The sequence below is a fragment of the Fringilla coelebs genome, assembly GCF_963513975.1.
Source record: "Fringilla coelebs genome assembly, chromosome: 2".
Taxonomy (NCBI): Eukaryota; Metazoa; Chordata; class Aves; order Passeriformes; family Fringillidae; genus Fringilla; species Fringilla coelebs.
Window position 1 is genome coordinate 94975990 of NC_140029.1, and position 22690 is coordinate 94998679.

The 22690-nt window shown below is 44.7% G+C and overlaps 1 protein-coding gene across 4 annotated transcripts; it reads left to right on the top strand.

Annotated features, from left to right (window-relative positions):
* Positions 1-18: 18 nt before the first annotated feature.
* On the top strand, positions 19-21321 carry CCDC191 (coiled-coil domain containing 191; the record flags this gene model as incomplete). 4 transcript variants are annotated; one of them, XM_084224233.1, is made up of 16 exons in its annotated part: positions 19-117; positions 2165-2306; positions 4594-4722; positions 5632-5810; positions 6318-6541; positions 7331-7478; positions 9333-9523; positions 10255-10501; positions 11830-12284; positions 12783-12877; positions 14448-14530; positions 15563-15664; positions 16706-16849; positions 17921-18073; positions 18461-18615; positions 20106-21321. In XM_084224233.1, the coding sequence occupies 16 exons, from the start codon at positions 19-21 to the stop codon at positions 20254-20256; spliced, it is 2697 nt and encodes an 898-aa protein (XP_084080359.1). In that variant the 3' UTR covers positions 20257-21321. The 4 variants fall into 4 exon arrangements, with proteins under 4 accessions (XP_084080359.1, XP_084080361.1, XP_084080360.1 ...); XM_084224235.1 differs by lacking the exon at positions 19-117 and having other exon boundaries at positions 2173-2306; positions 4594-4705; XM_084224234.1 differs by lacking the exon at positions 19-117 and having other exon boundaries at positions 2225-2306; positions 4599-4722.
* Between the last annotated feature and the right edge of the window lie 1369 nt (positions 21322-22690).

Below are 22690 nucleotides of genomic sequence, written 5' to 3' on the forward strand. Positions count from 1 at the left end.
CTCCGCCTCTCCGTTGCCATGGCCGAGAGGGGCGGGCGGCAGGCGGCGGTGCCCGGCGCGGCCATGGCCCTCTCGGGGCGGCGGCCGGGGCCGCTCCGCGGGCAGCGCCTCCCGCAGGTAACGGGGCACGGCGCGGGGAGCGCGGCCCGCTCGTCTCGGCGGCGAGGAGGGCGCCGGGGGCGGGACGCTTCCTGGGATCCCGCTGCCTTGGGATCGTGGGCAGTTAGCACGGCAGGGTCAGGAGCACGGATGAGGCTCCCCAGGGCCGTGCGGTTTACCGGCGGGTGGGAAATCTGCCCTGGACTCGAGCGAAAGGCGCTGAAGCTGGCGTTGTGAAACTCGGGCTCAGGAAGAGGCACGGGAGGTTGGAACGCTGCGGTTTTCCTTAGCCCTGCCGAGGTTTGGGTAGCTTGGAACAATGGGCCAAGGCTGAATAACTTGAGCAGTGACATTCAGGATCAGGTTAGACGGGGCTCTAAGTGCCCTGAGGTGATTGAAGATCACAGAATCATTAGGGCTGGACAAGACCTCTAAGATCAGGGAGTCCAGCCATTAATTCAGCACCACCGAGTTCACCACCAAACCATGACCCCAAGTGCCACATCCACAGGTTATTTGAACACTTCCAGGGATGGTGACTCAACCTCTTTCCTGGGCAGCCTGTTTCAATGCCTAGTCTCCCTTTCAGTGAGGAGATTTTTCCTAATATCCAATCTAAATATTCCATAACAAAACTTGAAGCTATTCCCCCTTATCCTGTCACTTGTTACCTGGGAGGAGAGACCAACCCCCACCTGGCTACATCCTCCTTTCAGGTGGTTGTAGAGAGTGACAAGTTCACCCCTGAGCCTCCATTTCTCCACACTAAACAATCCTGGTTCCCTCAGCTGCTCCTCTAGACCCTTCAGCAGCTTTGACTTCTGAATACACACCTCAATATCTTTCCTGAATTAGGGACCCAAAAGTGGACACAGGACTCAAGGCAGCCTCACCAGTGCCGAGTACAGAGGGACAATCCCTGGTCCTGCTGGCCACACTATTGCTGACACAGGCCAGGATGCCATTGGCCTTCGTGGCTACCTGGGCACAGCTGGCTCATGTTCAGCTGCTGTCAGCCAGCACCCACGCATCCTTTTCTGACAGGCAGCTTTCCAGCCACTCTTCCCTCATCCCGTGGTGCTGCCTGGGGTTGTTGTGACCCAAGTGCAGGACCTGGCCCTTGACCTTGTTGAACTTCATGTAGTTGGCCTTGGCCCATCAATCTAGCCTGTCCAGACCCTTCTGCAGAGCCTTCCTGCCCTCAAGTAGAGCAACATTCCCATCCAACTTGTTGTCATCAAAGATGTCCCTGCTCATGCCAGGGAGGCTGGACTATATGACCTGTAAAGGTACTTTCTAATCCAGACTCTACGAAGAATAAGGTGTTTTGTTGCTATGCATAAAACTCAACACAAAAAATTTGCTGTTGAGGAGTGCTGCAGGTTTTCTGGGCAAGCAATAGAAGAGATTTACCCCAAAGCACTGTGTCCTGCACCTGCAACCCCCTGACATCCAAGAAAATGTATTCTAGGGTGAGGTTCCATTTGTTTTGCTTCCTTGGGCACACCCATGCTCTCACCCTTCAGCCTGCTTCTTGTGGCAGGTAGGAGTATATATTTGCTTCTTCAGGCATCCTGGGCTTCTGGCAGCAGCAGAGGGAAGGAGTTCAGAAATCTGGACTGTCTGGGGCACAGGTGTTACTTGTGAAAACACAGCGACACGTCAGGACCATTCCCATTTCAAAAAGATGAATATGGGACAGGTATCCTCTCAGCCTGGCTATGACAAAAAGCTGATATCAAATTTCATAGTTGCTAGTTGCTGGGCACTAGCTCAGCAAGCCTCCATCCAGCCCCCAGGGGCCTGGTGTTTCTGTTCTCTCTGTGTTCTCCAGTCTCTGTGTTTGGCACTAATTGCCAAATGAGTGTTTATTGCCTAATGACTTCTAAGTCCAGTTTATGCAATCAAGCAGTTGTAGAAACGCATTTCAAAAACAATCTTTATTCCTTTATAACATGCTTTTATGTTACATTCTCACTGATGTTTGCTCTCTGGAGGAAAAATGTGGGTATAGGAAGTGTAAAAATGAATATCCTTAGAAATGTTTCCCTTTCTTTAATTTAAGAGAGTGGACCAAGCCTCTGAGTATGACGTCTCTGAAGCTTTTTCCCTTCAAAAGTCAAGGTGTCCACAGAGGCTTTGGGGTCCTGTGACAAGTTTGGAAACTGCAGAACGGCTGCAAGTTCATCGTGAGGCCTGTGAGGAAGGTGAGGTAAAATTCCACTTGCTACAAGATGCCTAAAATGAATTTTGCTTGATCCAGCTTTGCAGTTCTGACCTGAACAGGCTTTTGCAAAGCTTGAGTTCACAAGAAACAGTTGAGATGTCATTCAGCTAATGGAGAAAGGCATAAGAAGGATCAGTTGCTGGAGTTCAAGGCAGTTCTTAAATGGCATACCTGAGAGAAGGATAAACTCTGTCTCCTGGAGATACCAGGTCAAGACAAGGATAAGAACTGCCCTTGAAGATACACTGTATGGTCAAAACCAAGTTAGTGTGCTACAGGAAACCAGGTGAAATCACCTCACATATTAGTTCTGAAAATGGAATTGCTCTGTATAAATTTCACATCTATGAATAACAGTGTGGTTTTGTTTTGATTCCCATGCAAGATTTTCCTTACTAGTTACCTAAATAAATATTTCTTTTGTAAAGCCTGCAGCCAAAAGCGCTTGCTGAAGTTGGAAAGTAAAGCTGTGGTAGGTTTAAAAAACAAAAAGAAGGGAGATTGTCACCCATCAGTGCTAGAAATATGTCTGCAGTGTAAAAAGATAATAGGAGACAGTATTTTAAAAACTGAGTTAACCATTCTTTTAAGAATCAAAAGTCAGCATTACAGAACAACATGATGACACATCTTAAAAGCATCCACTTCAATCTAGAAAGTCAGCTTTTTCACTTGTAATCATCAAGGGTTCAGCTGACAGCATGGAATACACTTACCTGCTTACAGTGCCCTGTCTGAATGCATTATACAGCAAATGGCTCCAAAGCAGCTGTCTTTGCTGTGGTGAAGAGCCTTGTCTTTTCTTTTGGTGGAAGGGTTGCTTGCTGTCCTCATGTTTCTTTATTATTTTTGTTTGGCCTTTTCTGCTAGGATTTTCCTTTTTATACCTACCAGTCTCTCAGAATTGTTCCTAATTCAAATGAAATTCTTTTACCTGGAATCCATTATTACAATACTTCATGGTAGTAACTACACAAAGCCAACTTTGTAAAGAGAAGTGCCAGAAGACTTTTACTCTAGTTACGAGAGATCACAAATCCCAGTAAAAAAGAAACCCGTCCCCAAGTGGCAAGTTGTTTCCTGCTCTTCTTTCTGCTATCAGATGTATTTCCCTGTTCCTGATCTGGCTGGAGAGATTATGAAAGAGAATAAAAGTGATTTGAAGGACAACAAACATTAGATTTATGTTTTCTTCAAAAAACTCACCATTTTCAAAGAAAGTTTGAAAAAGGCTTTATTACCTTAGAAATACCAGGGAGCATCTTCAGTGTGTGTTAGGAGTGGATATGAGGAGCAGCTGCTTGCTGCTGTCCATTGACTGTGTGTCTTACACTGTGTCATGACTCCCGCTGGAGTGGCTGCTGGGACTCTGGCTCTTTGTCCATCCTTACCGCACAGATGGCTGAGGATGATTCTGCTTCTCGTGGGGCTGCTCCTGATGCCTTGCAGTTTACAGCCCTGTGTCTTGCTTCAGGAGCAGCTTGGCCACCCATGCAGCAAGGCTAGCTGGTTTGTTGAGGCAGCACACTCATGAGCTGACCTTGCTTTTGAGAAGAAATTCTGAAAAAGGATTTTTTTCATTTTTCTGCATCAAAAAGGGAGATACAAACAGTCCACTGAAGGACTTCATACCCAGTTGTTCATTAGGCATTTGAGCTCCCTGAGGAGTACCACATCTGTCATGAATGCATTCCTGTAGCTGCAGTCTTAACCCTTAGTCCCAGGTGAAGTTTGCCACCTGACGGATTTGTAATTAGACTCACCAGTTGTTTCTGTGGTACTTGCAAAGGGTTAATCTGTACACATGAAGCAAAAGTTTGTCTAAACAGTGGTTCTTTTGACTTTAGCATATAGACAGCCTTGGCTGCACGTGTAGAAACCATCTAAGTGTCTGCAAGTGCAGTGGTAAAACATATGAAAGCTGTCTAAATTATGAATTACCTCATGTGAATTCCATCTCCTTGAAAAATGCTAGAAAATAATCACAAGTAATCTAAATGCCTCTAGAATCATAGTAAAAATGAGATGGAGAAGAATTAATTTCTGATATACGTGACAGGAAAAACATTTGCCACCTTCTCTTCCTGTTCTTTTACAGATCGGAAGGATAAGAACAGAACTATTAGCTCTATTCCATTTCCTGTTGCAGATCAGGTTTCAGTCATTCCTAGCATGTGATATAACTATCCCAGACTATTGCTGGTTTACACTTAGCCATATGATTTTTTTAAGTAAGTGAAGTCATCAGTCTCTTTCTTCATGGTTAGCCCAGGAGCTGCTCAGTAACTGGATGAAGTCCCAGCTGCAACTGGAGCTGAGTGATGGAGAAGAAGAAGTTGACTCTGTCCTTCAGGAAGAGCCTTCTGCAGCCCCTCCAAAGTATGAGCACTTTGATGGTGAGAGCACTGCAAAGCAGCATCTGGTTTCCTCTCTGAGGCTGTGCTGGGGAAGGCGGTCAGGTGTTGCCACAGACCCCCAGCGGGGTAATAATTAGCATTGACCCCATGATTCCAGAAGGCTGATCAATCACTTTATTCTACCATAATATATTATACTGTACTTACTGAGAAGCTCGTGACCCTTACACACAGTCTGATACCGCTTTGACCTAATTGGTCAATCCCCCAAACACCATCCAGCGTCCAATTAAGAAATCACCCTTTGGTAAACAATCTCCATAACACATTCCACATGTGCACAACAACAGGTACAGCAAGTGGAGATAAGAATTGTTTCTCATTCTTTTCTCTCATCTTCTCACAGCCTTCCCCAGGAAAATGCCTGGGGAAGTCATCTGTTGCTCTCTGTGGCCAGAGAGCTGCTGCCACAGTCAGCCTTGTGGTTTGTCTGAAAGACTGAAAGGTAACAGGTCTTTTGAGGCCAGGACTCAGTAGAAACAAGACTAAATGTGATGATTTTGTCCCCCAGATCTGTACAGCATCTTGCTGTAGGGCTGCATAAATGTGTCTCAGAAACATTCAATGTCTCCCTTTGTAAAAGAGATTTTTTTTTTCTTTTGTGAACAGGTATTTTTGAGGCCTTTCAAGTTTATACAGCCATTTGAGATGCTCAGAGGCAAGACAGTAAAAAATGGATGAAACATTGTTACTGCTCTAGCGTGTTCAGTGGGAGACTGATTAAGACTCTGGGGATAAATGGAGTGCAGTCAGTGTGTCTGCGTTCATCAGGAATGCATTCACAGTCTGGGGAAGTGATCGCTTTAATTACATTAGGCTTTGTGATCTGAGACAGAAGGGTTTATTCATTTCAGACTAGCCTGAGATAATCTGAATTTCTCATTTCAGACTTGTGCAGTTATCTGGAATGTGAAATGGAAAGTTCCTCTGTCCAGAAATACCTCCAGCATCTTTTGCAGAGTGAAGCTGTGAACTGTGGGATAGCGAAACAGCTTAGACTTGAAGAGATCAAGGAAAAAAACAAACTTTCAGATCCACGAATAATCATGGAGCTCAGACACAAGCAGGTGAGCAGGCAAGGCAGCTCAGTTAAAAGGAATAAGGTGGAGGATTATAGGATTAGAGTAAATGCTCAGTGATATCTCCCCAGTATTCTCTCAGAGCCTACAATAATCTCTGACTTGGAAGCAACTACCCAAAGATACTCTTCCACAGTTCATCTGAAACTTTACTGCATTTCCATGTGCACATCAGCCATTCAGCAGTAGCCTGCATAGTCAGCTTTCACTAAAACTGTTCAGGCTTTCCCGCTTTTTCTGAAGAATGACAGGAAGAGCTGCCACAGCTGCTAGTTCTGAGTTTGCTCCCATTAAGGAATACTGATTTAATTTCACTCTCACATGGAGTGTTTTGCTGGTCAAGAGCACAGTCTCTCCAGTCAGCGCCTGCTACGGATAAGGTCTCTTGCTTAATGTGAAAGGTGGATTGTGACCCACCCTGGCAGTGTACAGTGAACTTCAAATTCTTCAGCCTTTGGTGTTTGCTTTGACTTTTGCCAATTTTCTCCTGCCCAGGTGAAAGAAAACCGAATGAGGCATCAGAAGGCTTTAGAGCTTCAGAGACAAGAAGAGTCCCTGAAGAAAGCAATTCTGTCTGAGGCCAGGCTCCAAGCACAGGAGGAGGACAGAAGGAAGGCCCTGCAGGCTAAGAAGGAGGAAGAGGAGATCCAGAGGGAAATAGTGAAGCTGAGAAAGGAAATGGCTGAGAAAAAGTACACCATGGCAAAAGTTTGGAGAGTGTAAGGAAGGGTGTGGAGGGTGTGGAGAGATGAAAACCGCTAATAAGATCCTTTTGTTAAATATAAGAGCAGTGGTGATCCCTAACAAAACAGCTGTTGCTGACTTTGAACTCTCCCAAAACCTTTTAGTCCTCTGTTACCGACATCAGTGGCAGTTTTTCATGAGTGGGAAGGTGTGCTAAGGATAGTGTTATCCTCCCGTCAGCCATTATTATAGCATATGCACTGAATCACAAAGTAGCAGTGTTTGCATCACTGTGCATTCTCTCCATCAACTCTGTGGCTACATTTAGTCTTGTTAGCATCTGATGCCACATGAAAGCCAGTACACAGAAAAAAAATAAAAGAAAAAAGTCTGTGTTGAAAGTCTAGCCCTTGCAATACTTTCCCTACTATGAGAGAATAAAGAGCATTCTTGGCTGAGAATTCTGCAGAGACATTATTTTTTTCTTCTGCTGAGCTTGAATTGTCACTGAGATGTCCCTTAGAGGGATGCCATTTATTGACTTGAGCAGCCCTGAGATTCTAAATCTTCTTATACAAATGCTTTAATGAAATATTTGCTGAAATCATTTACTATTTTCTTTTGCCTTCTATGTTTAGGAAATGCACTGGACTGTTTAATCTCTGGGACCCCAAACCATTACAGCGGTGGTTTTTAAGAAGGCCGAGTTAAAATAATCAGCACATTTCTAAGCTGTAGAGGTGGTTCTCTTACAATTGGCCGAAAAGAGAAGGTATTAGATTGTATATCATGATATTAGATCTGTGTGTTTGTTCACTTTGCAGGGAGGAGAAAAGACAAGAAAAAACTCAGGAGCTGTCAATGCAGGAGGTGTCTGCTGGGTCACCACTCCCAAAGAGAGAAGAGCAAGGAGAGGAGAAACAGAGGAAGACTCAGGAGTTGCTGCGCAGGATTCACACCAGTAAGCAGAGAGTGAGCATCACCTTTCTTTATCTGAGACTCTGAGCTACCTGTGCTTGACTACCATTTGCAAACCTGAAGTAAAAGTCCTGGTTATACAGAATTTTTTACTTTTTCAAAGACTTTCTGATACCAGGAAAGTAGGAAAGCAGGGCCAAAAGTGTCTTCTAAGACTAGAAGCAAGAAATCCTGAGGTGCTGACCCCACTGGGCCTGTGCCTCAAGTGTATGCAGTGGGACATTTCAGTTAGAATTGTGGAAAAGACATGGCTCTCCAGAGAGATGAGACCATAAAGGCTTCTGCAATCAAGAAATAATGACATATACAGAGGAGGAAGTGAAGTGAGATTTATTTTTCCTCAAGGAGGGAAATAGAAGGGGAAAGTGGCAGAAAAAAGGCCTGAGAAGCCCTTATTGTGTGCATGGGAAGACATTTTAAAGATTGCCTTGCACACTCTAGTCCAGGAATGGGGAAAGGAAAGAGAAATGCTGCAGCCTGGGATGAATTTTGAGCAGTGGCTCTGAGAGCTGATGCATGTCAACACATCCACAGTAACATATTCCTCAAGGATCCCTTCCACTGGGTGCAGTAGGATATTCTGTGTTACTGCAATAGCTCTTTTGATACAAACAAACTTAAATAATTCCTAGTAGGAACCCCTTTGTTTCACCTGTGTTATTCTGATACCATGGTCAGCTCTGCGTTAAATGTGTATCAAATACTCACAACCAAAGAGTGATCTTTTAGTACTGAATAATTTTGTATTATCTCAGCACTCTCAGCAAAGGAAGTAAATTTCCTGAGTGCCATCCATCCCATAATGTTTTTTATTAATAGAGCAGTCATCATTGTTGATATCTATATATCTGCATCTAGGGTTTTTTTCAGCAGAAGAATCCTGTAGATTTTATGGTGATTCTCCTCACAGTTCAATCCATCTGCCCATCTGCTGGATTTGGGCTTGGCTGCTATTTAGCAATACACAACCTCTCTCCAGTACAGTCTAAGCTATGAAGATAAGCCTGAATTAAACCACAGAACGATTCAGGATTGGCATAATGTAAGAAGACACAGCTTGGCTGAGCTAAGCAATAGTGACATTTTGATTACTTTCCTAAAGCAGAAAGAAACAGCTAATGCATTGACTTTTTGTAAGTCTCCGTTTGAAGATTTCAGTGAGAGAGGAATGCAATTAACACAAGGCACTATGACAAAAGGGGAACAGCAGAGTCCTGTAAGTTGACCCACTTGGAGGATCAAAATGAACAGTGTCTGCAATGACAGGACTAGAATTATGGGGTAGATTAGACAGCAAATTGCTGCTCTGTACAATGTAAATTACTCCCAAAGGCAGCAAGTCTAATTACACAATAGGGGAAAGGTTTGGCTTCCTGCTGGAACGAGGATGAGCTGAGGCCATGTCATAAATTCACTCTAGGAAATGTCTTGATTTTTGTCTAAGGTTTTTTTGGGGTTTTTTTAAAGCAGCAGTTCTTCACAGTGAGTAAGTGTTCTTACCTGTAGCATCTTAGACATTTTCTAGATTAGAAAATATTTTCCCTGTCTCTAGAAATTTTATGTTTCTCACCCATTTCATTCCTTTATACTCGGTGAACTAAGTGCATTTCACTCCAAAGCATAGAGTCCCTTGATATGATGTCTCTTTCTAGACCCTTTCTGCTTTTTGTAGAAAACCCGTACATGCTCTGCAATACTTTTTTTTAATCCTCGAGTTAATTGTTGAAAGTGAGGATTCTAAAAGGAATCTCAAAAAGGAAAGCCAGAATAGACAAAGGGTAGAGAGGATCAACATTTGTGTGATAGGTTGTATCTTTCTCATTGGTTTTCTGAAACTCTCCCATGCAGTGCTTGCAGCGACATTTCTCTGCTTGGCTGAAAGTCATTCTGGAGCATAGAATTAAAATGGGAAAAGCCAGAGCCCTTGCTGACTGGAGATGCCAGCTGAAGGCCCTGCGAGCTTGGAGAAACTATACTTGGGCCCAGAAAGTAGAGCAGGAGACACAGCAATTGGAAGTTCATCTCCAAAATCAAAACAGGTAGTGACCCTTTACTGTGGAATTTCTCCTACTGCAGCCGTACTTGGAGCGAGCAGTGATCAGGGACTGTAAAAGGAGCTTGTCAGTTATCCAGCAGGAGGGAAACAGCAGCTTTTTGAGAAAATTGCTATACTGCCTGCAGTCTGCCAGAGGCATTGTGGCACAGATGAAAAGGAGGACAGACATAAACAAGAGCTTTAGCGCTTTTCAACAAGCCTGTGTCTCAGTCTGTAGGTATCTTTCCTAGAAAACTCACCCTGGCTTGCTCTGGACTCCAGTGTATCTGCGTTGCCAAATTTATTCCTGATTAATATATTTGCTCTTTCAGTAGATGTATAACAGAGATGATTTTGGCCAGTGCCTTTCACTAAGGAGGCTGTTGGATGAATTCCCTATCATCCAGAGAAAATACTTCCCTTTGCAGGTGTCTGGCAGGCTGCAGTGGTGAGACACTGTCACTTTGCCATATGCTGCTGGCCAGGGAACATGATACCTCTTTTGCAGCTGTCCTGCATCCCAGAGATGCCACAGGAAATTGCAAAGTGTGAACTAGTGAAACTTAATTCAGAATAGCAGGCATCCTTTCTGCCCTCCCACTCCTTCTTGGAGGAGATCTGTACAACTTCAGAGGGCCTTCAGAATTAGGCAGCAAAAAGACTCAGGAAGTGATGTGGCTTTGTGCCTGGGCAGAAGCCTCACTTCTGCCATAACACAAACGCTTTCTCATTCAGGAAAACCCAACTGGCTGTGGAGCACAACCAGCGACGCCTCCTGCGCTGCTGCTTTCTGGCCTGGCAGCGCTGGAGCCGAGCGGAGAGAGAAATGCGAGAGCTGCAGATGAAGAGGGAGCAGACAAAGAGAAAGATGCAACAGCTGCTGGAGGCTGTATCACTGGGGACAGGTGGGGACAGGCCACTGGAGGTTAACAAACCTGGAATGGCAGAAGTAAACCACCATCAAGATTTACAGCTAGACAAGGTAAATCCTTCTCATATAGTTTTGCCTATTGGCATAGCAGTACTCTTAGAAAGTACTTTATGCAGTCTGAAATAAAGAGTACATTGTCCCAGAGGAAAGCTTCTTTCCCTTGATGACCCCTAAATACCTACCTGCAACTGTTCAGGAGAGAAGTCTAAAAATCAGAGGCAAACGTGAAGGACAATGGATGAGTTTTAAAAATAATCTCTAGTGCTTCCAAAGAACAACCCTTCATGTACTCTAAGTTGCAATGAGCATCCCACCCCCAGATCATTTTATTGAGAGATAGTTACATCTTTGATGCCAGTTTAGACTTAAAAGGAATAACTTGAGTGCATGACAAGAGATATTTTTCATGCCAGTGCAGTTTTCCTGCTTTTAACTATGGGGGAAAAAAAAGGTTGTCACTGGCTGTTTCAGGATAATGCACATCACAGGGAGGTAAGAGAGGAGAATCAGAGGTTGCTTCTTTAAATTGTCGTGTGTCAGGTTGGATCTCCACCTTCCCTTCCCTTCTGTCTATGAAACCTGTACCATGTCAGTGCTCTAATGTCAGTATTAGAGCTCAAAAACACATAGTACAGGTCAAGCTTTCTGTTTGCTTAAGTGTAAGCAAATGTTGATTCTTTCAGTGCTTATACTATCCTAGTAGGCACGTATTTTTCTTCTGCTGCACTGGTAAAATTTGTGCTCAAGGAATGGGACTGAATTTAGGATTTGACCTAGGAATCAGAAAGCAGACCTTATAGCTGATGCCTCCTCAGAGAATGACCATGTGTCAGAAAGGTGAAGCCTCATTCCCCACTGTGCACCTGTTTTGTGGTAACATTTATCAAAGCTGGAAAAGAGGCATGAGGAAGCAGGACCTTGTAAACTTTTCTTCCATTTAAAAGGGGACTGTTCACTAAATCAGCTGTGAAGATCACTTCAACAACTGTTTTTAATTTTATTTTCCATCTGAGCTCTGAGCAGGGACAAGGCAGTCCAAAAGGGAGTGTGCTAATTCCTGAGAAATGAGCTGTCCTAAAATGTGCTCCCTAACAAAATAGTCAGGATGTATTCCTGCTAAAGCTCTTGTCTAATCAGGATTTCTTCCTCCTGGTGAAATGGCACACAGCTTCTTAAGAGCTCTTTCCCACAGCCTCCACTTTGTGCATAATGGGGCCCCTCTGGCCTGACTGGATAAGGATTGCATAGCTGAGATTACCCTACTTCTCAGGCATCTCACTAGATTTGCATTTTAAAAAAACACTATGCAGGAAGGGCAGAAGAGTGCTTGGTTTTAATCAATGCCAATTTTTCCTCATTTCTTTTGGTTTTTCCCCTAGCCAACTGAAACTTGCCTTATACAGAAAGAGCCTGATCAGACCAGAGACCAGTCTTGTTGGGATATTGTTCACACATCTCATTTCTGCAGAAACCCCAAATTTGCCTGGGAGATTACCATTAAACATGCAGCCCTGAGTGCCCAGGACCAGGCTATGTACAGGAATCCAATAGCCACAGTCCTCCAGCAGTTTCAGGCACCCAGTCCAAAGACATCTCCTGCTTATGGTAGTCGTTTTGAGCACCGTCACGCCTTCCAGCAACGTGTGATTGAGGAGCAGAGGCAGCAGCTTCAGAAACAGCATGAGCTGATCCTTAAACTGCAGGAAAATCAGAAGCTGAGCAGAGATAAAGAAGAGGGAGCACAAGCTATGGCTGTAACCCAGATGTTTAACAGTTCTGTTTCTCAATCCACGGAGAAAAAAGAATCCAGATGCAAGAACACAACCCCTTTGAGGTATATACCCTCCATAAAGCAGGGTGAGTTAGTCATTATGTCTCAATCCCACTCAAGTTGAGCCAGAATTTGCCAGGCACATTTCAGTCATGCTAGTGCTATCTGCTGTTCCTCTCAGCTGTGACTTAGCCTCAAAGGAAGTATCAGACCGGCCACAGTTCTCTGTCCTTCTCCCTCCCTGCACTGGCTCAACATCAGGTGATCCATGCAGGATCTACTTAGAAACAGCACCACCAGTGTCACCCATAGTAGCAGCAGGGATCTGTTTAGTTATGAAAAAAAAGAGCATCATCCTCCCTTATTTCAGATCATGCAGGAGCCCTGGAACTCAGTTCCTTTGCAAGGGTGCATCATGAGTCCCATTTCAAGCAAAAAAAAAGGGTATCAGGGATGATGCAGCACAATAGAGAACAGAAACTACAAGGCCATAGGTGGTAGGTGTGAGACATAGTTTGACCACATTCACTGAAGAATTTCCTTACTCTTTTTCTTTCATAGCCCAGCTGATTCCCATGGTCCAGAAAACACAAGGGCAGCAATGCAAGGCAGAAGGCCTTCCAGCCGGCTGACCTCACCTCATCCCATACTGAAAGGTATTGTTCTAGATAGCAAACACCATTCCAGACCACTTTTCTCAACAGGTTGTATGGAAATGTCTGTCTTTGCCTCAACTTTGCTGGTTGATGATATGGTGCAAGTAAAATTCTGCACTTTCTTTCTCAGTGTAACAAGTGCTGTGAGAGGAGAGGGTGAGTTGTTTTCCTGTCTGAGTCAGGCATCTGTAAAACCTGGGACACTGCAAACCCCTCATGCCCAGACTTAGTACGCTGTTGTGGCAGTTGTTGCAACACCTGCGGTTGCCTCTGCCATGACAAGACTCAGAGAAGCTGTACAGGGTTTTTTGCCATCAGTCTCATTCCCTTCAATATGCATCCAAGTAACATTTAAACTAGCCAGTCATTTTCATCTAACTTTGACAGAGGTATTGAGATTTCAGAGGGACTTAAGTGCCTAGTCAAGGTTTTGTGAGACAACAATAGCCAGGATGGGGACGACCTCCAGATCCCTGCCTTTTGTAAGATATCTCCCCTTCTCTGGCCACACTGGCACACATTAAACATGCAACATAGCCTTTTCATCAGTAAACTAGAATGAGGGTTCTGTTATATCCCTAGGTCAAGTTCTTCTGTATCAATGCAGGCTAGTGTCAGTCTGCATGAAAAGTTGTCTGGAATATAATCATTGTGATGTTTCAATAGTTTGGGGTCAGCAGACCTTTTTGGCCATGACAGTTGTGCGTTAATAGTTGTCTTTCACTACCTGTGTTCATCTCCAATGCTACCTAGTCCAAGCCATCGTTCACCCTGATTTACCTGAACTCTGTACACCTTAGAGACAGAAAACATATTTTTCAGAGCATTCAAGCTGTTGTGTTTAAAGATCCCAAAAAAATTCAGTGAAGAAGTTATCACTGAATAGTTTTCCCTTGGCCAAGAATCCTGGGACAGCTAAGAGGAGAAAAGAATCTGAGGAAACCTACTGTGGTCAAAACACTTCAATGCCTCCCAGTTAGTGATTGCTCCAGCTTGTGCTTTGTTTGCAACTGCAGAGGAAGCAAGCACAGGTTCCCAACTCCTCTGCATGTTCTGTATGTAACACCTTTGCTGATGGCCAGCAAGATCACTCCATTGCAATTATCTTCCAAAAGAAGCATTAAGCAGAAGTTTCTTAGTAGTGGGACCAAGTACCTGTATGACCTGTGACCGTGATGCTGTCATGGAATTGCTTTTAAATAAGCAGTTAGAGCTTACTGGAGACCTCAGAGCAATTGCTCTAAATCATGTGCCCTGAGCCTCAGGCAAGGCAGGGAGGGACAAACCTTCTGAACACCGTTCTTTCATAACTGACCCTCGTGGTTGTGACTGTCAACCAAGGAGGGTGAGAGAATGTAATTGCCATGGTCCTGAGTCATCTCACAAACGTTTATAAGTCCTTTGTTGATGACACTGCCAGCTACAAGGGCCAGCCGGAAGCAAGTCCCTTTGTGCTGGCATTGCCAGGGCAGTGGGGGTGTGGCTTAGAGTGATACATCCTTGTTCACCAAACTTCTGCCATTACACCATAGCTCATTTCCAGTAAGCCTTATGTCCTTTGTTTCTGTAGGGATGGAGGAGAGAGCAATTCAGCGGGCAGAACAGAAGAAGAAAATAGAAGAAGCCAAACAACGAAAAGCAGAGGAAAAATTGGTAAGGGAAGCAGAAAATGAAATAAAGTGTCTTTCACATCATTCCAGTTACAAGAAATATTGATTTAACCCCAGAGTCAGGGACTGAGAAAAGGCCCTTTATCCAAAGCAGGAGTTTATGACTTGTGAGGAAGCAAATATGCATCGCACATCAAAAGAAGTAATTACTGCTCTTTTTGCAGCACCAGCCCTCCTGTAGCATAGACAGATGCTTCATCTTGAAATTGCAGTTCTAGAAACAGCCTCCCTTACCACCCCCAAACACTTTTTTTCACGCCTACCCCATGACTGAAGCTTGTCTTTGCTGAGAATGGTAAGGGTGGAGGTGCACCCCGAGATCCGCTTGATGGGACCTTGCAGTGGTGGGGTTCCCCTCCCTTCCATTCCTCTCTGGTCACATGCAGCTTGAGGACATGCAGTCTCACCTAGTAAAAATCTGCATCTTTCTGGCAAATCTCTGCTGAAGAGGGAAGGTACTGACAATGTTTGTATAGTTAATATACAAATTCTGTGATACACATCCAACACACTGTTGGAGTCTTCTTTAAGTCAGGGTATTAAACTGTTACTGAAAATATTGCTAGTAAATTGCATTAGGATTAGACAGTATGATCTTCAGTGTCTGGGGAAAGAAATATTTGGGTACCTGTAATGCTGCTTTGCATGTGGAAATGAAACTTGAGAGCAGAGCCCAGGGATTCAGAACTGACTTCAGTAATCAAGTTCTCAATAAATGACTTGGTGTATGGTTTACATTTTTTTCGAGGAAGAGTGGACAAATACTATAACTTAGGGCAAAGATATACATGTACATACATAGAGAGATAGATAGAGGTATGTATCTAGGCAGTAAAAAGGACAGCCCCTCCTCCCTGTCCCTTCCACAGTTCACTCTTGAGCATGAATCCTGTCTAGTATGTGAAACTTCGCCTGCTGAAGTTTCAGATGCTAGTCAGTATTAGAGGAATGCTAGGAAAGTGTAATGGAAAAGATCACATGAAATAAATTGAATTTCACCTTTCTCCATCTCAAGGCCCAGCTGAAGGCTGAAGAGGAAGCACGACAGAGGAAGGAAGCTGAGGAAAAGGAAGCACAGCGGGAAAAACGCCGGGAGGAGAGAAGGCAGCAGAAGCTGGTGACCAAATGCCTCACCTGTTTCTTCCCCTTTAGCATGGATAGGGAAGAAGATCCAATACCCACTGGTACTCAGTCAGCAGCCAGAGTAATGTGAACTGAAGGTCTTCATTGGTACAGCAGAGTTCCACAGCACAACACCCACAACACAGACTCTCAGACTGCCCTCTTTCTGGCAGTGTGCGGGGAAGGGCTGTGTCCCAAATGTGCTATGAAGTATATGCTGTCTGTCTCTTCAGCAAGACTAGAGGTCCCAGCTGCTGGACATTCTCTGCTGAAATACAGCCACATAAGTCCCTCACAGTGGCAGCATGTTCAGTCTACTCTCAGATTCCTTCCACTCTTGTCACCCCTCCAGTGTGCACAGTGGTACCAGTCACAAACACATGATTCAGAAGTAAACGAGCCTGACAGGCTCGTATATCAAGGGCACCTTTTCCTCTTGGAGCTAACCTAGGAATAGCTGCGCTTCATTATTGTTACTTGGAAATGAGTTCTCCTAATAACCCAAATAGCGCATTTGAAATCCTGCAGGAATTCAACCTACAACTACTCTTCTACTTGGATTGAGTGTTTTAGAATATTTGACCTTCATTCCTGAGTATCAGTCAAAAGTAGTGTTACACAGTTACGAAATACCCACATCCCTCCCCTCCTGCTGTTTAGTTTAGATTAAGTGGTAGGGTCCATGCTTAAACTCAGAATAATTTTTAGACATGTTTTGGACATCAGAGAAGTTCCTGCTACATCAGCACTTGTGGTAGCCACAGGTGACATGTCTGTTATGGTAACTCCAAACTGCAGTGCTGATACACAGCCCAAGGGAGTGTCCAGGAATACCGTCATCTCCCAGGAGAAGACAGATGCTTTAGGACACAGGTTCTACTGCATGGGGTCATGTCTGGTCTGCAGTGCTAAAGCTGATCCAGATCCCTAAGTCCTGTCAAGTCAGAACCTCCAGCTCCAATTTGATAATCTACTGCCATTGCTTAATATCCTCTTCATCCTGAGAGAATTAAAACTACTGCCTTTTGTATTGCAGAAAGAACTGGAGAAGCAGAGAAGGCTGGAGAAAGAGCAGGAGCTCCAGAAAAAGGCTAGAGATCACTATGAGAAGGTCCTTCTCAGAAAGCTAGGAATAGTGCCATGGAAAAGGCTAAGGGAGCAAGCCAAGGAAAACCTAGTGGTAAGTGCTGAGGGTAAAGGAAATGACTGGTGCCATAGGAGGAAGAGAAAAAGTAGATGCAGCACTTAGCAGAAGCCTTAATAGGCTTTTAGGCCAGGTACAGATGGAAAAAGCAAAATTCTCCCTGCATACCCTGCCTTATATTAGTTTTTAAATCAGCCCATCTGACAATAATCATGAAAAGCCATTAAAAACCTGCAGGGATGGCATCCTCATTTATAGCTGATTAAACAGGATTAAACAGAAAAAAAAATATTTAAAGTCATATGACATGCGCCTGCCAGTTTTCTTACTCCACAGCAAAGCTTATCAGTGAGATACCACCAAGCAACTTTAGCTGCAGGAGTTAACCCCAGCCTATCATCAGGGCTTTCACTCTCTATGAAGTTGCTGGTACAGAGTTGGCCACTGCTAGTGGCAGGACACTACAGGTGATAATCCAACAATCTATTCTATCCTGGCCCTATCCTGAGTGCAGAACAGCAAGTGGCAGCTTCCGAGAGCTCGATGCAGGAATGTTGCTAAAAAAACATTTCTGCACATGACTGAGTCAGCATCCCTTATCAGAGAGAGACTGATAACACTCAGCTGTATCCTGAAAATCCAGCCAGAGCCCTGGGCTAAGTTGGAAAGCTTCCATTTAAGTCCCTGGAACTGGAGCTACTCACAGTACTTGACCAAATGCACACAGGCCTCCAGCTGAGAAGAAGCAGATGGATACAAGCTGTTCCGTGTGTCCACCCCGTTGGTCAGCCTTATGAACAGGCTTGGACTAAACTGTTACAGGCCGTGCCTCTGCCCCTTTCACGATCAGTTAAACTGAGCATCTCATTCAAAAGGGTATTCTCTACAAGTGATGCAGCAGTGGCCTGGTAGAGAGACTGGTCTTGTTCCTTATGCTGACCCCTCTTTGTGGGATCCTCCCAAGTTATTCCTGCTGTCAGAAATCTGGATTTGGGTGGCCTCAAAAAAGCGGAGATGATTTTCTAGTGCACTCAATTTTCTGTGGCTTTATACTTAGGTAGTCACCAGTTCAGGTAACCAGGTGCTCTCTCTGCTGTCTTCACTCAGGTGGCACAAAGGCACCACAGCTTGGGCCTGCAGAGGAAATGCCTGATGACTTGGCTGCAGGATGCCCAACAGAGTCTCAGGGAGAGGATGTCTCGGGCTGAAGACTTCTATTCCCACATGTTACTGAGATGGGGCTTCAGGAACTGGCTCAAGGTTGGCCTGCACCACAGTGGAGAAATGATACCAAGAGAGCTGGCTGCTGCCACACTTTCCTGTAACCACAGTGCCAATTCACTCACCTGTAGCACAACCTTTTCCAAGTTATGCTATCTCCCCATTCTAGCAACATTATTCCCTTTTTCAAAGACCTTCTCTCAGCTTCTCACGCTCCATCACTCTCTTCCACACAGAATTTTCTCTTGCGCATTGCTCCTCCACTGTCTACTGTCTCACCCTGCTCCCTGTTGATTTTCCTCCACTCCTATGTCCACCACCCTTCACTGTCACAGTCTCGGCAGTGTTTTATTTATTGGGCCAGAGGTTGGGGGAGAAAAGAAGAAAAAAAGCCATTCTCACCTGTTTCTTTGTCCTCCTCCCCAGTACAAGGATTATCTCTCTGCTCAGGAGGAGAGAGCGAGCACCTTCCACACAGTCTGCCTCATGAGGAAGTGCTTCTGGGCATGGTTTGATCATATCATGGAGGAAAAAAGGGTCTTATGGGAGAGGCTGATGATTGCTGCTGAACACAGTAACAAGTAAGTGCATACCCTTACTAGCAGTTCTTTTTACTTTAGTTTAATATACTCTGTAGATCATTTTAGGAGCTACTTTTTGACAGATCAGCTTGTCCCCAGGAACACATGGAACAGGTCCTGCACTGCTGGTGTTGTGCTTTTGTGATATGCACAGACAGCACTGGCAGAGGTTTATGCTAAGTTTCCATGCAGCCTGGAAAAGAAAGTGTAATGGCACCCTTCACAGGACTTCTAAATCTGGAAAAAAGAGAATACAGTGAAAGCCTAAGTAAGGATAAGAAGCTGAAACTTTCTAAGCTGATTAGCAGATCTGGCCATGCAGCTTCCACTAAAAGCTGCCTTAGGAAAATCTTTAAGTACAATTATAGCAAGCCAAATGATTGTGTAGGAATTACATAGTACTTTTTGTCCACAGCAGATGATTTAGTTCACAAATCCAAAGTTGATCAACTAGAAATCCTACTTAAGGAGTCTTTACATTTATGCCATCACTAGCCTGACTTGGCAGCAAAAACTAGAGCAGTCAGTTCTACCAATCATTATTGGAGCTGGACACACCCAGTCCACTCCTTGTCCCATAAAATGCATTCTAGCAGGAAGAAAAAACTATTGTCAAAGTTCAGCAGAGAACAGAAGTCTGTTCACCTGCCTCATCATGGAAGCATGGTAGCTGCATGGAGTCATGAATAGGCTGTGCCTGTGCACAGCCCCAACAGAATCTCAAGCACCTTAGAGGAAGAATGAAATTAAATTCATCTTTTATGTGGTAGAGCAAACCTGTTCTAACTGGCTGTGTCAGTAAGGTCTGAATAGTGCACAGTTTAGCATTAACAAGCCAGGAAACTGGAGGAACTAGAGGAAAGTCAGACCAGGAAGAGACTGGATTCATTCTATATATGACCTCCTATTAGGAGCATAATCACCTGACATTCTTCTTTATCTCTTTCTTGACTTGCAAAAGGCAGTTCAGACCTTGCCATAACAAACTCTTCTTTAGACAGGACTGTGGTTCCCAATTGTCTGTATGGGAATCCAGGGCAAGGACACCTTTGATGGGGTGATTAAAATCAGGTAAGAATTGGAGCCCAGCTGCCTGCACTCCCAAGGGGATGGTTTGGACCAAATGAGCCTGCATTTTTCCTAAAGAAACTTCTTTCAGAGGCCCTATTTATTCCTCAGAAAACCTCTTTCATCTTTAGAGTGCTAAGCAAACACCAGCTAATGAATCCTGTCAGAGAGAAGAGCAGAGTTCTTGGTGGAGATGAATAGAACAGGGCAATATGTTATTTTTCCCCAGCATGATTGTCATTTCAATGAAATGGTCTGCATGTAGATGTTTAACATGTGACAGCCCTGACTAACAGCAGAAAGGACAAATCTTCAGGATCTGAATTCCCCCTTCAAACAGAAGTTCTCTTTTGATTGCCACTTATGTCATGTATACATCTGCATGTTGTCACTTTGTTCCTTGTGTCCCTAATTTCTTTCAGGAGAATTACACTGAATGCATTCAAGGCATGGAGGCAATACCCATTACTGATGAAAAAGGAAAGGGAAAGAGAGGAAAGAAGAGACCAGCTACGCAGGAGAGTAGCTGAAATTCTCCCCAATTTCCAAACAAGAGAGAAGAGAGTTGGATGAGATGGGAAGGAGACAACAAGACCATTTCAGTTCAGTGCTATTTCCCTGCTGACTGAAACAAGTCCAGGAGGAAGGCTTACAAAGTGCAGAGGATCTTAGAGTGAAAGGGAGCTCCCTGTGGTCACTGTTGTTGTAAACGAAGCAGAGATGGAAGCTTATCTGACAGTTCCATGTTGCACTTCATGAACTTAGTCCTTTTAAGCCTCTGTAGGAGTGTCTTGGCTGGTGGCTGTGAAGGCCAGATAACCAAAGCCTAGCATAGGGTGTCTTTGAGGCCAAGGCCAATTCCACATGCAGACCTAGCTGCAGCAATGACATGAATCCTCCTCCATCCAAGGAAGCTGAGAACTGAACTGCACCTTTTTTTGCCAAAGCAGTAACCTGGTGCTTTTCTGTTGGCAGTGCTCTGTAGGGTGACAGCTTGTCCAGAGGGCAGACAGACCTGATTGTCAGCTGACCCCTCACTATTGCTGTGAACTTGGCCACCCAGGGCACAGTTTCTAGCTAACTGTGCTAGGAAAGTTTGGATGGGAGGGGGAAAGAGAAGAGTTTTTTATGCAAACCATATTTGCTAATGCTCCAGATTGCATCATTGCATACAGAAGGTCTAAAACCTGGGTCCTTTTGCAAGAGGCTGCCTTGTTTGCCCACTGGCCAGTTCATAAGCACAGTGCTTTGATTTTGGTACCAAGCAGTGGTCCCAAGTTTATGAGCCTTTAATTGTCATTTAAACACTCGCCAAGCTGTTTAATATTTCAGGGTGTGTTGTACAAATCTTGATCCAGTGTTTCACTTGATCCAGTACTTCAAAGAAAAAAAAGACAAAACTCCAAGAAAAAGGCAGATTGTAGCTTTTACAGAAGCTAAAGCTGACATGATTAAAATGGAAGTTTCATACTACTGTTTAACCTTAACCTGCAGCATAATGCAGACAGGGTAATGCCATTCAGGTACACTATGTCTTCGTTAACAACATAAGGCAGGAAGCTGGAATCATTTCCCTTTCTCAGCAAGATAGGCAAAGCTCTCCAAAAGCATTTGGCAGTACAGGAAGTACTTGAGTAACACCAGAAAGACAACAGTTTGCTGTTATCTTGTAACAGATCATTAGTAAAACCCATATAGGCACTGAAAGGTGGCAATAAAACCAAATCTGAAATTAATACAACTGAGCTGTTGGTGCAGATTGTGTCAAGCCAACTGAATGGCACTGGACAAAAGGCCAGAGCCAGGGACCTAGACCAGCTTTAAGTGCTGCAGACGAAGTTACATAGGAGAGGGTGGGTGCCCAAGCACAGCAGCACGCTCCAGAGCATTAGCATTAGGAATTTGTCCATGCGTACACAGGGATGTGGCCAGAAAAAGGACCCTGCCACAAAGCCAGGCTGTTGGTGCAGGTCTGAAGACAGCTGTCACTCACAGGTACCTCCCACAGCCATCCTCTGCAACACCCAAACATTCCCCATCTCCCACAGGCGCAGTGCAGACCAACCAGCAGCAGGTCAGACGAGTGCGTTCTCCAAGTGCAGGGAGCTGAAGGTGCCTGCATGAAGCGTGGGTGAGCTCAGACCATCTGGCTGCATTAAGAGGCAGATTGTGAGAGGAAGCACAAGCTGGGAGAGGCTGGACAACACGTGTTGTGGGGAAGAGCAGGGAGTGTTTTTTGCAGAGGACTGAGCCAAACAGGCAGGGAGGAACAGAGCTGAGGCTGAGCTCCCAAAGTAATGCCCCAGTGCAGCTAGTAACCATACCTGGTGCTAACAGCAATCTACTTGCTCTTGGGACATTCTTTCCCATTGGAAGTCTCTGCCATGTAGTGTCCAATGAGCCCCTGGAACTCCTGAACCTACCCTTATGCTCCCATTTTTCTGCTGGAATTTTCCTCTCTACTGGGGCTTGACAATGAACACAGCAAGGAAGGCCTCTGGCCCACCCTCCCTCTGTATTTGTGTAAGGACAATAGTGACCCAGAGGTCAAAAGGTGAGAGAGAAAGTATCTCCATCTGGAGAGAAGGCAGCATTCCAGCCAGCCAGAGACAGGACATGCTGCAGCTGTAAGGGGAGGACCAGGAATTTGTAGCAGTAGAGTGGATGTGCCCACATGCAGCCTGGAATTGACCCTAGTAACAGGCTGGGCATGTATTGAATTTATATCTTGCACAGCTAAAAAGGTGCCCCAAACCACTAGCTACTCAGGGGTGTATCCTGTGTCTTGCTTTTTTACTAAACTGCAGATTCTTTCCCCAGCAATGCACATTTTGTCCTCAAAGCCCACAGCTCCCACTCATCTTAGTGCCCACTCACCATCCATGAAAATAATGCTGCTTATGTGGGGCTTTGTTTCCTCCAAAGAACTTGAAGTACAGTCAACACTCTGGAAACAGTCCTTTGTTTCCAAAAGTCTTACCTTCCAGGGTTTCAGTCTATTCCTAGT